The sequence below is a fragment of the Lytechinus variegatus genome, chromosome 3, assembly GCF_018143015.1.
Source record: "Lytechinus variegatus isolate NC3 chromosome 3, Lvar_3.0, whole genome shotgun sequence".
Taxonomy (NCBI): domain Eukaryota; kingdom Metazoa; phylum Echinodermata; class Echinoidea; order Temnopleuroida; family Toxopneustidae; genus Lytechinus; species Lytechinus variegatus.
In genome coordinates this window covers 23,940,681-23,956,693 of record NC_054742.1, presented here as the reverse complement: position 1 = coordinate 23,956,693, position 16,013 = coordinate 23,940,681, and the positions used below count along the sequence as shown (strand labels likewise).

General features: G+C 36.4%; 1 protein-coding gene across 1 annotated transcript in view; it reads right to left on the bottom strand.

The window, feature by feature from the left end:
* LOC121410567 (importin-9-like) overlaps window positions 1–15,389 on the bottom strand; it is a 38,245-nt gene extending 22,856 nt beyond the window's left edge. The window contains exons 1-7 of the mRNA XM_041602738.1: window positions 15,210–15,389; window positions 6,674–6,735; window positions 6,287–6,373; window positions 5,199–5,400; window positions 4,478–4,653; window positions 3,966–4,085; window positions 323–482 (exon numbers count right to left, since the gene is read on the bottom strand). Of these exons, the coding sequence (XP_041458672.1) occupies window positions 323–482; window positions 3,966–4,085; window positions 4,478–4,653; window positions 5,199–5,400; window positions 6,287–6,373; window positions 6,674–6,735; window positions 15,210–15,345 (943 nt within the window). The 5' untranslated portion in view covers window positions 15,346–15,389. The remainder of the gene's footprint in view (window positions 1–322; window positions 483–3,965; window positions 4,086–4,477; window positions 4,654–5,198; window positions 5,401–6,286; window positions 6,374–6,673; window positions 6,736–15,209) is intronic.
* Window positions 15,390–16,013: the final 624 nt, after the last annotated feature.

The following is a 16,013-nucleotide window of genomic DNA, read 5'->3' as shown; positions in this document are numbered from 1 at the left end:
AGACAAAAAATTATAAACAACCTAAACAAATTCTAACCAGCCACTTGACTGAAAATGAATAAGTTATACTGAACATACAATAGATATCTATTCTTTTGCTTCATAAACTTGACATACACAACAGCAGATAGTTGTGAGTAGATGAAACAGAAAAGGGACAACTATCTTCTGCAACAGTTCTTAAAGTTTAGGCATATACATGCAACAGAATACAAGTGTAAGGATTACATGAGGTAAGATATTGTATCATGTGTAAAAAAATACAATTATGGGGGAAAATAATACAAACGCTTTAAGTACAATAATTTTGACAAATTTTTACCATCTGAATCAACTGGATCATCAGCTTCTTCAGTATCATTGATGACAGTCCTGACATAGATGTCTGCACTGTCTGTGAGAGTCTTCCATGTAGCCTGAAGTACAGCTGGCATAGACTTGGTAATTTGACCAGGGAAACACTTCACTATCACTGTCAGTGCCTGAACAGCAAATGAATCATATATATATATTGAGAGGTATGCATATGATTGACGAAACCAATTTCAATGTATTCCTGAGAACTTACCAAATAAAGAGATTAAAACCGGTAAAACAAGAGGATTTGAATTGAGTGGATAATTGCAGGTAACTGCATGAAGAGAAGTTCTAACCATAACAACTATCCCACTACTTGAATATTTGTCTATTTCTTGCCAAAATGAATTAGCTGAAATATAGCTTTTATCTAGACTTACTTACAAAAGAGGAAGGTGTGGAAACAAAGCAAACAATGATACCGTCATTGTATCTTACTTTCTCCTTTCGTATCTTATGTCACTATCATCTTATTCTATTTCCTTCCTTTTTTGCTACCTTGGTATTTATCCTCCACTTTCTTTTCTTTAATTACTCATTTACAACAGGTTGTTTCATGAAGCTGTCTGGAAGTTAAACACAACTTAATAAATGACTTGAACATTTTCTTGGACAACTGTTTAGATTCTAAATCGTTTGTACTCCTCTCAGCTAAAATTAAAATCTGATCTCTGTAGGTTAACCCTTATTAAACTCGACAAAGGTCGTCACTACGCCGTCACATTTTTTTTTTACCAGGCCACCCACTGACTTTTTACTTTCAAGTCTTGCGCAGCGTTCTCGCCAGAAAAAAATTCACCCATGTCGGGGACTTGTGCTGCCACTCCCGGGGGGTGGGCGCGGAGCGCGGAAGCGACGGCCTTTTCATCAAATAGAGACGCCAAGGAAGCCCCATTGTGGCGTATTTTTAAGCCCACACAAATGCACATAAATGCTAGGCCTGGGAGTAAACATCGATTGATCGAATGGTTCGATTGGCATGCCGCCAATCACCAATCGATTAGCAAAATTTACACAAATCGAATGTTCGGCAGATCCCGATTATGACATTGGGAGAACTCGAATACCCAAGTAATAATAACAAAATGACAAGAAAACAATGATGACACTTCATACAGGTTTAAAAAATTGTGTTACCGAGATAATTTTTCAAAAATAATCAATGATTGTATTACATTCACAGTTACACACCAACATGAAAGCGCTCCGAATTTTTTTTAATCCCACCAAACCTTGCCCTCGATACACAAAATGAGTTCATTGTCTGCGTGCACAAAACAATAAGAAAACACACAACCAGGCTCACTTGAGCTGATCGGATAGCCAATGAAACTTTTGGGGAAACAAAGAAGAAGGCAGTGGTTCCCTTATTAGGAGAGGTCATGACTTCAGAAATAAATTGACCCCTCCCCATCTTTGTGTGTGTGAGGGAGAGAGAAAGATAAGGGTGGGAGCCGGAGAATTCCTTTCATGTTTCAAAACAATAATGCAACCTTTTTCTATCCCCCTCACACAATGAAAACTACATTCCAACATGCGCCCGTCTTCACCGGTACTTTCTCGACTAGTCTCCAAAAATAGACCCAGTTATACATGTAGGTTCAAATGATAAAAAAATCATAATTTTAAAAGGTATTTCAAATTAAATATTTTGCAAAATATTTTTTTGAAATACATGTGTAGAATCGTGGGCATTGCCACAAGTGGGTGCGGGGACATGGTGTGGGCAAGGGATGAAATTGTTCAAGAAATGCTCCACCTGGGGTCAGTCTCAAAGAATAGTTCATGAATGAGTTGTTTACATCTTTGGACTGGCTGATCTGGGCTGATTCATTCATATGCAGGGGTGTGGCACTTGGAGGGATGCATGCATAATACCAGAGTACCAGCATGGATTTAGGGAGGATTTTCATTGGAACAATAAACTGAAAATTTTAATCTCCTTTCATGTAGTTTCTTTTGATATAAATATCATGGAGAAGGGGAAAAAGGTCCTACTTTCATTTATTCTAAACATGTGACTTTGATGGAGATTTCACCATAAAGTAGGTCAACTAATATTGTGACTTAAAAGACCTGATTCCCGACGAACGATCGAATCATTCGATTATTTTTTCAGGAAATAATTGAATGGTAAAAATAACAATCGTCCCAGTCCTAACATCCATGCACCATAGCGGTCACGCACAATTGTCAAACTCCTTTGCAGTTTGCTATTCGTTCATTGTGTGCAAAGAGGGCGGGATAAGATGACAAACACAGTACAACTCCTTTGCTATTCGTTCATTGTGTGTATAGAGGGCGGGATAAATGACAAACACGGTACAAGTATATGTTCCTTGTATATACAATGCATTTATTCCAAGTTCCACTCCCATCATATCAGTAAGCGCAGCTACCGGTAGGTCATGGAGCATAGCCGGTGTGATGTGCGGGGCAGACGGGGGAATAGGCAACGGAACGACCGTACCGTGCCGTCATATGCCCGCAATAGCAGCCGCGAGCTAGCTGGGCGCCTTGCCACTTTCCTAGCCGTAGTAGGCCTGTAAGTGGTCTTAAGTTGGTGGGACTTCGGCGCAACCCGATAAATGAAGTTGATATCACTAAGATGAGTTCATGGAGAGTATTATTTTTTTCTGAATATTTCCATTTAATTTTTCCACGCATGTCGCAGAAATTTTACGCATGGTTCCACTTGGTCTCCATTTCCGCACGCATGGTGTTTGCACCATGCGTATTATACACTGGCGAGAACGCTGGTCTTGCGCATCTTTTGAGATCGAATTTGCAATGCCCAGGTATGCAATTCAGAAATTCACAGCATTTTGTAAGTGCATGTCAGACCCGAAATTGATCAAAAATGTGATTCCGTTTACAAAGTCAATGCAAATTGTGTTTTTCAGCCAAAAATCATTAATGTATGATTACTCTTGATTTTTGGGGTTTAAATAGATTCATTTTATGCTATTGATGATCGCAAAAGGGTTCCTGACAAAGTTCATCAGAAAAATAATTAAAAACCAAGATTTGAAAAAAAAAAACACAAAGAAATATATAAGAATTTATAAACAATAAAATACATAAGAAATCAATTCTATTTTGGCAATCTTTTTTAGATGTTTGTTAGAAATGTTATAATTGATACTCCCATAAAAAATAGCATTCTACTAGCTATATAACTTGAGTTAAAGACAAAAACATAAAAAAAACCCAATTTAGGGCAAATTGCATATGCTTATTTGCATAATTAATAAAAAAAATATAAACAATTAATTTTCAGAAAATTTTACCATACAGTCTTGTAGTTTACATCTGACTCGCGGCGATCACGTGATTAGCAGCAGAGATCTTGGGGGGGGGGTCAAATTACCCCCCCCAGTATATATTGGTCTGAAACAGCCCAGTTAAGATAGGGTTAAAATTCTTTTTGACAAGCATCTGAATGCAAAGTTTATTATTGACCAAATCTCATTGGGGTTATAGGAAATTCTGTCACATTTACTGAAACATTAGTGAATTTCAGAAAGAACATATTGTTTATATCTTTTAATGTCTGTATACATTAGTATATTTTTAATAAAATCATTAAATTTAAACTTTAAACTTACCTTTATGATTTCTTTCTTTAGACCACTATCTGACACTGAGCTATCAGTGACAGTCAAAGCCTTGACAAATTCCTCCATAAACCCATTCAATACTGGATACAATAACTTCTTAGCTGCTCCCTATCAACATGAAAGAAATGCCATCATGTAATGAATTACCTAAGGAAAAAAGAGGATTCTCATTCATAAACAACAGCAGTGTTTTACAAACAGCTGTGATAGATTCAAATTAAATTTGATAGTAATCCAGATCAATCTCAATTTGATCAACTATCAGAAAGATTATGTACTTTCTCAAGCAATTTAGTAGACATTTAAAATGGATATCAATCAGAAGCACAAAATTAAATTCCCAGCCTCTATGAGGATTTCAAGGCATCCATCCAATAGACATGAGTTCCCAAATCTTGTATGGTTGTAATCTCACACGAAATTGTCCTTTTTTTAGCCTTGGCTTTGTAATCTCTTCACCATTGATAAACAGCCAAAGTCTTTAAGATCAGTCATATTACCTTAGCAATGGAGGCAATGTTATAGATGAGAGTTGCACATGTATTGAAGATTTCAACAGCCCTGGCCCTGGTTCTTATTGTATATGTGCCACTTTGAACAAAGATGCGATGCATTTCAGGTAATATGACAGGTGCTACATGCTCCATCTGAGTGTCAGACACTTCTCTTGTGAATTCTAGAGAGAAAAAGAGTCAAAGGAACTACAGATGTATCCTTTAATGGAAAGAAATAATGTAATTTTGGTTGAACAATTTTGATCTTTCGTTATTGAAGACCATTCTATTATCAATGAGTATATCATCATCTCTTAATCCACTAATCAATTTGGAATGGGTGAAGGGTGACTACAGAGTAAAGTAACAAGGAATCACATCAAGGTCAATTGACTATTCATAAGTCATCTGGGAGTGATTCACAAACATTTTATTGTGACTTACAGTTGCACTTAGTTCCCAGTTGCACGCGGTATGAAATGCATCACTGCATTGGTCAAATCAGGCTAAGAGGATGTGTTACATATCACATGCACTTCGGCATTTAAGCATGACTCTATGTCATAGTTAACCCTTTGTGAAACACCCCATGGTCTCTGATAAGAGACATCATCTCTCCCAGTCCATTAATTTTCTATTTTACAAAAATAACAATGCTTTATTGCTATTCAAATTTTTAAAGTCCAAATTCAAGTTGAAATTGAAAATTGTTAATTCCAAGACATACCTGTAAGAACTCTCATGGCTCCATGGACTTCATTACTATCTCCTTTGGTAATCATCATCATCAGAAGACCGAAGAGGTCTGGCCAGGCATCAGGCCAATCCCAGTGAGCAATAGCTGAGATGGCATAAGCAACACTGGAACGTACCTTACTGATGGACTCTCCCAGTCCTGCAGGAAGGCGGTTGCGGATGTGTGCCTTTGCCTGACAAGAAATGGATGAGAATAATAATACTAATAATATGCAACATTACTACACATTTTTTTTTACGCACTAGATACATGAAAAAAGTATAAGGTTAAGAGTTACATAAGAAGACTGCTGTGGGAATGGTGGGAAATAAGGGATGAGAGTTACAAAATACAAAATAACATGGACGTAAACCTACAGAATGTAACTAAACCAAGATTATGTGCAAGATGGAAATCTATCAAGAAATGAATGAAACTGTTTGGAGGAATATTCTAACGAATTGCAGAAGTAATAATCAAGCAAGGTAAACTTGAACAACTTGACCTTCAAGAGGACAAGAGGACGAAAACAAAAAGATAGATGGAACAAAAGAATGACCCTAAAATTACAATAAGCAATCCACTATTTCATTAATTTCATTCAGTCTGATTAATCTCATTTAGGATAGCGATTGACTGAAAATAAAGGTGACAATTATCATGATTTTTCTCTGCTTTGATCTTTGATTTGCCAAGGTGATATTTTGATTGAAAAATGGTTGGTCTCAGGATGATCGTGATGATTATGCAACCAAGGAAAAGACAATTTTATTTGTGGTGTTTGAGACTATTTCAATATATGGCAAACATCTGCTCAAGTCCCTTTTCTGATATCCCCAGTACTCTGATAACATGATGACATTTATGTGGATACAAAATACCATTTGACTGCAATTTAGATTTAAAATTTAATGCCATTTGAAGTTATACCAAAATATGACTGAATAGAAAGCCAGATATTATCATTTGCAACACTATACCAAGCCGAGATCTCTGATCATATGAGAGATAACCTAGTTCATAAGTCCATGAGAGAGGGGAAAAAGATCACTGATGCTGCATAGAATTAGGAAACTCACCGCATCTGTAGCCACCGGTGGTCTAAATTTCTCAGAATGCTGAGACCAGTGTGCCTCAACATATTGTTTCAGGATGAGTGATGACAACTGCATTTTAAATACAAAAATGAATTACACAAACAGTTAGAATCATGTTCTAGGATTACACATTCAGTGATTTGAATTACATGTGAGACTGCTTGTATCTACAGGTTTCTTCAGATACATGTAGGTGCTGATATGGTTGACATACAACTGCTAATTACATTTCTATTTTATTCAATTAATACATTTTAAAAAATCTATTGGAAAAAAATTCTGTTCATATTTAGAGGGGTTTGAAAGCAAGAATAAAGAAAACATTTAATAAAAGATGTCTCCTTTGCTACTGGATCACATTTTATTTACCTGACGAATGGCAAGAGCCCCATTCTTATCCAAGGTAAGTTCAGCGAGGAATACACCAAATTCTGTAAAACAAATAATAAAAAATAATGTTGCATAGACCAGCTTATTTATGACTCAAATAATATATTAAGTGAAATGCATCATATAGCATTTACCATACTGAAGAGTCTTCAATATTGGCCAATAAACATGCCAATGCAATGGTGGAGTGTAAACTGGCTTCCTGAGTGGAAATAAGGCTGCATACATTGCTTATGTTCCATGTTACTTCCATAAATGTTTAATGGCAAAACCCACAAAAAGTTGCTAAAATTAATTTTCAGTTAAATATTCTTAATGAAATAGGAGATCAGCTTTGAAATTTATGAAAATAAAGTAAGCACACGCAATGCCACTCAAGGGTTCATTACATGCCGCCGTGCACAGAAAAATCAAGCCATAGAAGTTGTGTGTTGTGGCAGCACGCGCAACCAACCAAATGCGGTTCTGTGTGCGAGGGTAGTATACTAATACTAACCTCGCGCTAGGGTGAGTGGCAGAGTGCAAGCCTTTCAGTGCCCCACACAGTATTCCATCAAAACAAGTGCGCAATTCTTGGAAAGACTTCAATATGTCCCCTCCACTTTAAAAAAAAGATTCTTTGACAAAAACCCCTTCATTTGCTGTCTTTTTCTTTTCCTACTTACTTCCGGTTGTCCCAAGATTCAAACCTCTGATTGCAGAACGAGGCATCTCTAGTCAGTCGCCTTAACTCACTGAGCTAGCAGGAATTGTTGAAAACTGTGGGTTTCACAGTAAGCCGATATTACGACTACAGTGGAATTATTTCTGACTAAATAAACCAATGCCATTGGGAATTGCACACTCGATAATTTGACTGAATAAAACCATATTTTGGTATGTATCCAACTTTTCCTTCATAAATATCCTAGATTGTTAGATATGACTTAATAAACATTCTCCATATTTTTTTTTCAATTTTACTGGAGGGGACATATGAAAATCTTGCCAAATTTTCCTCATACCAAAATTGACTTAGAATTTCACTTTCCTACATGTATATTTCATATAAATTATGAAAGGTATTCTCTGAGGATCTGTTTTCTCAATGATACCACACAGCTTAGCAAATTTTGATTACTTCTTGCTTTTCCGTCAAAATATGTTGGTTGCAGTTTGTAGAATCTATCGCACTATGCACAAAGTCAATTGATTTCCGGCTTTCAGAGCGTCACATGTGTATGTCTGATCATGAAACATTTCAGGCGTAGAAGATGTGACCGGATATCGTTATCGCTATCAAACTTCCGCACACAGTACAAAGGAATTATTCTGGCAACCACATAGTCATGACGTGATCTATGCAATGGACCAACCAGTGGTCTATTTGCGGTGCAGAGATGGTCTATCCATTTTACACAGACAATGGACAATTTACCATAGGCCTAGTGCTTTATTTGTAGTTCAAGAGAAAACTGTACCGTCACTAAGCTCGAGGAGTCCAAATTATTAGATAAGTGAACACCTGACTGTCAATGATGCCTAGCCTGGTCAGAGTTCCCCAGATGGTTTTTATAGGGAGTAATTTCATTCTTGTGAGTAACATTCATAATTAAGCCTGAGTCATATCAATTATTTGTAAACCGGTGTTTGACAGCTTTGATTTAATCGAACATCGATCCATCAAATTTTGAAGGTGGGAAAATCAAGTCAAATTTTTTGCTCTGTAGCGTCGATGCACACACTACAACGATATGCATTGAGAGGGCTAAGCATTACACAAGGAGATGACGGAGCAAAGATCCTTTGAATTTTCTATGATCACAAACAAAAGGGACCAATACACAATTCTTCCAAATTTGCAGATTACAACATAAAAAATGTTTGAAATAATATGAAAGACATAAATCACGCAGAGTCGATCTGAATGATTCTCGGTCAACTGCACTCACAGCCCAGACTAACACACATTGTACAGCCCTGTACACTCACTCTACTGAAACCACAGGCGTGCTTGCCGGCCAACAAGTGCTATATTAGCGGAGAGCATGTAACTTACCTGTACTTGGATCCAAATTGATGGGAATAAATATTTGTAATTTCTCTGGATGGTCATTTGAAATTTTGAATTGATATGCTACATGTATGTGGAATATGAGTTATGACGATGTTTGAGAATTAACCCTGATATGATTGATAGTCCGTTTTTAATTTTAGACACAACACAAGTGCAGAGCAAGCGATCAAAATAAATACGAATGTCTCAAATCGAGCTCTGAATTTATATATATGAATTTTTGCGCATGCGCAACTGATGACATATTTTCTGTTCATGAATGCAGAGCTCAACTGACGAATGAGCTTCAAATTGCTGGAAATAAATATCAAACATAATTTTCTCTGCTTTGTCATGTAATATAGTATTCTACGGTGATATTACGATAGTGAGAAGAGTTTCTGCAAAGACGATGTTCAGGTATCAATTCTGACATTTTTTAGACAAGAGCAGCTCATCCCTCGATCACAAATTTGTGATATCCCTCATTAAAATGGAAACCAAAACCATATGTTTCACATCAAGCTCTAAATTCATATAAATGATTGTATGCAATTATTGCTGAAACATTACAATTAAATAATGTTCTATGGTCATAAGAAATATTGTTGATGAAAGCAAGATTTATTTTGTGTTGATCGCATCATAACTTTCCTTTTTAGAAAAAATTTCGATCTGGTTGATTGAAGCACAGTGCACATGCGTGATTGATGATGGTTAATTCCATTCATGAGTTCATCATGCATCATTATCTCAGCACCAACAGACAAGTAAAACTTGAACTATGATCAAAATAAACTTCAAATTAATGGCGAATAGGTATCATAATTACACAATAGGTTTCATAGTTGGGGGAATATAAATCAATTAAGTAGTAGTTAAGTTAGACACGACTGTTTATTTTGATGTATGTACCAAACGAAACAGCCGCATTTCTTTCCTTCGATTACACTCATGTTTTTTTTCTTGTGATGTCGCTTCCATGCAAGATGCAATTTACTCTGGGTGAATGACACATTTCGAGGAATGATTTGAAAGACTGTGTGGAGTTGGGTTTTTTTTTCATCCATGGTGGGAGATTGTTCCAGTCTTTTATTATACTTAGTATAAAAGTATTGAGGTAGGCTTTCGTTCTACATTGAAGTGGTACCAATCGGCTGATGTTGGCTCTTATTGATCTTGGTGCTTCCAACACATATTATGTTAAAAGGCAGCTTCCTTATGTTGAGCTTTGTAGAATAAGGTTAGCCTGCTCTCCTTTCTTCGTTGTTGGAGTAAAAGCCAATCCAGTGATCTGATTAATTCAGAGACGCTTGTAGTGCGAGGATAATCATTCCAAACAAAACGTGATGCCCTTCTTTGGACGATCTCCAATTTATCTACAAGGCATGCTTGATGTGGATGACTTCAATGACTGGTTGAAGATTCCTGTAAGAACTGGGGTCAGGATTTCTGCAAATTCTTTCAAGACATATGTGGGAATCTCATCAGGGCCACATGCTTTGCAGGTATCCAACCCTTCTAGAAGTTTAAGCACTCCTATGCCATTGATCTAATAGCAGGCATAGCCAGGCAGGGGGTAGAGTTGATGTGTTGATCAATTAAGGGATCATTCTTGGTGAATACAGATCCATAATCATGGTCATTCAAAATTTCAGCCATCTGTAAACTATCACATACGAGTCCATTCTGTGTTTTTAAAGGAGGTACTCCACTACGATCACGTCGCTTACAAGCCACAAATGACCAAAAAAATTTAGGGATGGTGTACAGAATCTCTGTTATGAGAATACCTCAAATATATTCAGTTTGAGCATTGTCCAAGTCATGCCTGATATTGTTTTGTAGTATACGAAAACTCTAAATCATCGGCCAGGTCTGCTCTTCCAGCCCGCTTAAACAAAACGTTTCTGAATTTTCCTTTTAATTTTAGTATTCATCTATGGTATGTCTTTGCCATTTTTAAGTTCCTTTCTAGGAACGTGAGAATATGTGGCTTAAAAATGGCTTTTTTGAAGAGTGCCCAATTATCATCAAATGATCTATCTTCAATATAGTAGACTTGTTAAGAGGTTGAACGCTGCATTTTTTAGTACAAATGTCCCACTTGGCACAAATGTTCCTTGAGTCAAAAGAAAAAGATCCATCCAAAGAGACACACTGTATCTATGCAAATAAGCAAGTAATTTGCATAAATTTGCATATTATGTCGATATAGTATAAACAAGTAATTCAGAATATATATTTCACCAGAACTGCCCTAAAATTGGAAATAAAGACTTAGGGTAAGACATGGAAGAAAATTGTCATAAAATAATTGGGATATCCTTGTATTACCTAATTTACATAAATTATGTATTTTTTCAAGAATCCTGAACTCTTTTAAAAATAACAGCAATTTATACAAAATGTCAACTTTCTACATGAAAACATCGATATGCTTCATGACAGTATTAGTGTCTTAATTTGCTTAGAAAGAGGGCAAATATGTCAAAATGTATGACGTGATATTGCGCTAAAACGAGACCAAAACAACCTCTATGTCACAGTCACACTCACGAATGGGACAATAAAGTGATCAATGGTATGTCATTCGAGATAACCTAATCTCAATACAATAGCTTAGTTCCATCGGCTTCTTTGTATCGCTTTTGTTGGTGTGTCTGCCACACCGTAATCTATGATACATACGGGCAAAATGCATTTCGGTATCGGTAAAACACTATTAATTTTGTTTTATTTGTTTCTAATTTATTTCTCTTGGAAAATTTACAGGAGACATTGCTTTGCAGGTTACTGCTTTAATGAAGCTCTGGCACATGAATCATGACGAATGAACCCCTCCTCAATCCATATATTAACTTTGTTAAAATATATATCTTTTGGAGACCCCAAATTGGCAAAACTGCATCTCCCCGGCATTCCCGCTACTTTACAAAACCAGTTTGACTTGTATTATCAACTTGGAAAACACAGATGTATGGGACATCAGACAACATGATTCCTGAAAATTTTTTTTTTGTTTTGTTTATTTAAGCCCACGGGAGCCCTCCGAATTTACCCATCCCCTATCCGTATTTCGTCTTTAAATAAAAATATCATGTTTTAAAGCCATCAGCAAGGCAAATTGCGTTTTTTGGTATAATAAAGCAACTTTTATATCTATATTTTTATATTTACATTCATCCTTGTTGATATTATTATAATTATTAATATTATTATTATTGTTCTGCCGTTTGTAATAGTGCTCTAGCACAGTAAAGGCTATAACCCAACAGGAGCATGCCTAGGATACCCTTTCCCTTTTTGGTTTTATGTATTAAAAAATAGTTTATTGTCTTTAGAACTCTTAAAAGATTACTTTTGTTTGTATTGATACCTTGGAATAGATTGAGGAGGAGAAAATACTCTTCAACTTATATGTAGAGGATCTGTGGTAAATTGAAGAACAGCCACACGGCCCTTTATTGATTCCACTCTTTGTTGAATTTAAATATTTTGAGAGCCCAAAGCGGAAGAAAGATACATTTCTACTACACACAGTAAAGCCTCTTTGCGTTCTCCTCTTGAAAAAAAAATATAGAAGGCATTGTTTTATATCTCATAAAATATTAAAGTTCGTGTACGTGACGGTGGCCTGTCGAAGTTGCCAAAACCATTTATTTTGTTTTGACAATATATATTTAGAATATCGTCTAAATTCGTCATGATTCATGTGCCAGAGCTTCATTAAAGCAGTAACCTGCAAAGCAATGTCTCCTGTAAATTTTCCAAGAGAAACAAATTAGAAACAAATTAGAAACAAATAAAAACAAAATTAATAGTGTTTTACCAATACTGAAATGCATTTTGCCCGTATGTATCATAGATTACGGTGTGGCAGACACACCAACAAAAGAGATACGAGAAGCTGATGGAAGCTATTGTGTTGAGATTGTGTTATCTCAAATGACATACCACTGATCGCTTTATTGTCCAATTCATGAGTGTGACTGTGACATCGAGGTTGTTTTGGTCTCGTTTTAGCGCAATATCATGTCATACATTTTGACATATTTGCCCTCTTTCTAAGCAAATTAAGACACTAATACTGTAATGAAGCATATCGATGTTTTTGCTAATATATTCTCTTTCATGTAGAATGTTGACATTTTGTATCATTTGCTGTTATTTATAAAAAAGTTCAGGATTCTTGAAAAAATACTCTGTTTTAAATTATAATTTGCATAATTTATGTAAATTAGGTAGTAATAAACAAGGATATCCCAATTATTTTATGACAATTTTCTTCCCTGTCTTCCCCTTAGTCTTTATTTCCAATTTTAGGGCAGTTCTGGTGAAATATATATTCTGAATTACTTGTTTTTACATATTGACATAATATGCAAATTTATGCAAATTACTTGCTTATTTGCATAGATACAGCGTGTCTCTTTGGATGAATCTTTTTCTTTTGACTCAAGGAACATTTGTGCCAAGTGGGACATTTGTACTAAAGAATGCAGCGTTCACCCCTTTTTTTGCAGTTAACAAGTCTACTAATACTATCCATTAAACTATTACAACTATCAAGAAGGTCTTCCTTAAATGTCCCCTTTCATAAACAACTAGGCTTCTATTGGTTTTTCATACAGTGTATTTGTCTTGACGCCTAGGTGAATGTCTACAATGACAGCCTCGTGGTCACTCATCCCTGGAATTACTTCAGTATTGGTGACGCACGCTGGGTATGTTAAAAGAATATCGAGTGTGTTACCGTAAAGTTCCGTGTATACGGCGCACCCATTTATAAGGCGCATCCCGACTTTTGCACTTGTCAAAAAAAAAAGAATAGGATATGAACATAACCTGGAAAATAGCCCATCCTATTCGGCACGTTCCTTACTTGCGCCACATTTTTTCATCTTGCTTTTCAACACTAAATAAGCAGTAATTAATTGGACAACGGAGAAAAAGAAAAGAAGCAGCTAACTCCAAATATTGACACTAGTGTAGCAAAGACCCGCATGTATATGCCACTACCATTTACGCGGGAAAACAGAAAAGTATAAACTATCTGAAATCGCATCTGGCGTATGTCAAATTAAAATGTACTCATAGTTATAGCAATGTTTTAACCCTACTCTCTCCCCCCCCCCTTTTTTGTTGCAGGTCAGAAAATCAAGTCAAGGAAAAGTCAAGAATAATAAGAACAAGCAAAAAAAAAACAACAAAAGAAGAAACTGACTCTATTTTATCGAGCAATTCCGAATGCACCTCCAGCACTCGGCGAAGTGACGAGCGGAGCGAACTGTGTGCGTTAGACATGTGCTCGCCATTCACTGCAATGCAAAAATCTCATCTAGCTGATTAGACAGGAATAAACGTCGTTTCTGGGGATTTATTCAACAATTTCTGACATTTTACTATCATCCCCATTCACCGACGGTAGAGTGTTAGTGTGAGCTCGCATGTGTTATCACGCCCTCCCTTTTGTCGATTGACTGTCCAGATTTAGATTTCGATGTGCTTTTTTTACATCGAATTTACACTCTAAGGATTTATCAACTACAAGACATCAATTATAATTTCTAATCAATGAAAAAATGACAAAGATATATATTAAAAGGTATGAAAATGGTACTTTACCGATGTTTTCTTGCGACTTGGACGCCCAAATCACTCCCAAAATAGCAGCCAAAATTAAAAACGAACGGAGAGTGCATTGATATTGCTTTCGATATTAATTATAATGCGATCTGCTCCACATGCGAGCTAAACCGCTACGATCACAGGTAGCAGACAACATTTGATATATCGAGACATTAACAACGTCATTCAAGATGGCAACCTGCTAGAAAAACTGTCAGCTCAGGTAAAATTTTCTTTAGATGAAAGGTTTCTGGATCATTCTGAGGATTTTTATCAATAACTCTGGTCCAAGGTACGCAATTACTTATATTTCCCTAATAATGGAAACCATGAAACTGTAAATTTCGCTTAAAAAACAGTTTTAAATCGCGACCTATAAAACGTAAGTTCACTTAATACGTTGGCTGTACATACAGGCCTCCAAGCTCTTCAGTTTATGTATTGGTGAGTGGAGCCAACGTAGTTCAGCGGAACAACCAAAATACAGAGAGTGAAGCTTTTGAATTTGGTCTAGATCTACTAGCTGATCTGTCCACGCGAACGCTCAAGCGACTGAAAACAGTGAAAGAGTGAAGTGCCTATTTATAATATCATATTCATATTTGTAATAGCAAGTGCGAGTTTTTCTTGATTGTATATCCTGTAGTTGTCATTTTTAAAGCACTGAAATAAAGGTGTCCGGCAATAGGTTACACTACCATATGACAAGTTTCAAACAAAACAATTCCAGTTCACACTCACACCGCACCACGGACATGAAACTGAGCATTTGGGACTACACAAACACAATCACAAGTAAGAACGTTGAACATAAATGATAACCAAACGTGCCGATAAGAGACTACTAACCCTCTGTTACTTCTAGGAGCTTAAGCTGTTCCTCTCCTTGCTGTCTAACGTCTTGTTGAGGAGAAAGGATTGCTGTAAGGCTCTCAATTAAAGCATTCCTGACAGTATTGCTCGCCTCAACTTCACTGACAGCCATGATGACTTCTTTTACTTTTTTCTCACAGTGCGCGCCGTGTGTGTCAATTTGCGCGCGCTACGAGTTATTGTGTGGCCGTGGATGCCTGCCAGCCAAATAGAGATAAAGTCAGAAGAAGAGGAGTCAGCGGCAGAGTCAGAAGAAGAAGAGTGAGAAGACAGAAGAAGAGGAATGATAATAATAATAAAGAAGAAGAAGATAAGAAGAAGAAGAGGAGGAGGAGAAGAAGAAGATCAGGGGTGGTATTCTGAAAACGTTCTTATCTTTGTTCTTATCTTTTATCTTATCTCACTGAGATAAGAAGACGCTAAAATCATTGCAAATCGGTATTCTGAAAATCTTCTTAACGCGTTCTTATCTTTGTAAGGACTGCCCCCTTCTTATCTCCAACACGCCCATTTTTAAGATTTTACCAATCAAAATGCGCTTTATATTGGCAGTTTAACCAATAGAAGCGTTCCTTATGTGAAGAGAATATCATGGGCGCTGCGCGTTCACCGTTTCTGGCGCATTGCGCGAAATAGGCATTTTATACGCAATGACTCATTTTATTATTTCGAGACGTCCACGTGCAAAAAAAAAGTAAGAAAAGTAAATAAAGCAGGTACGAATAAAGAACAAAATATGAAGAAAGAAAGTAAGTAGGTATGAAAGAAAGAAGACAGAAA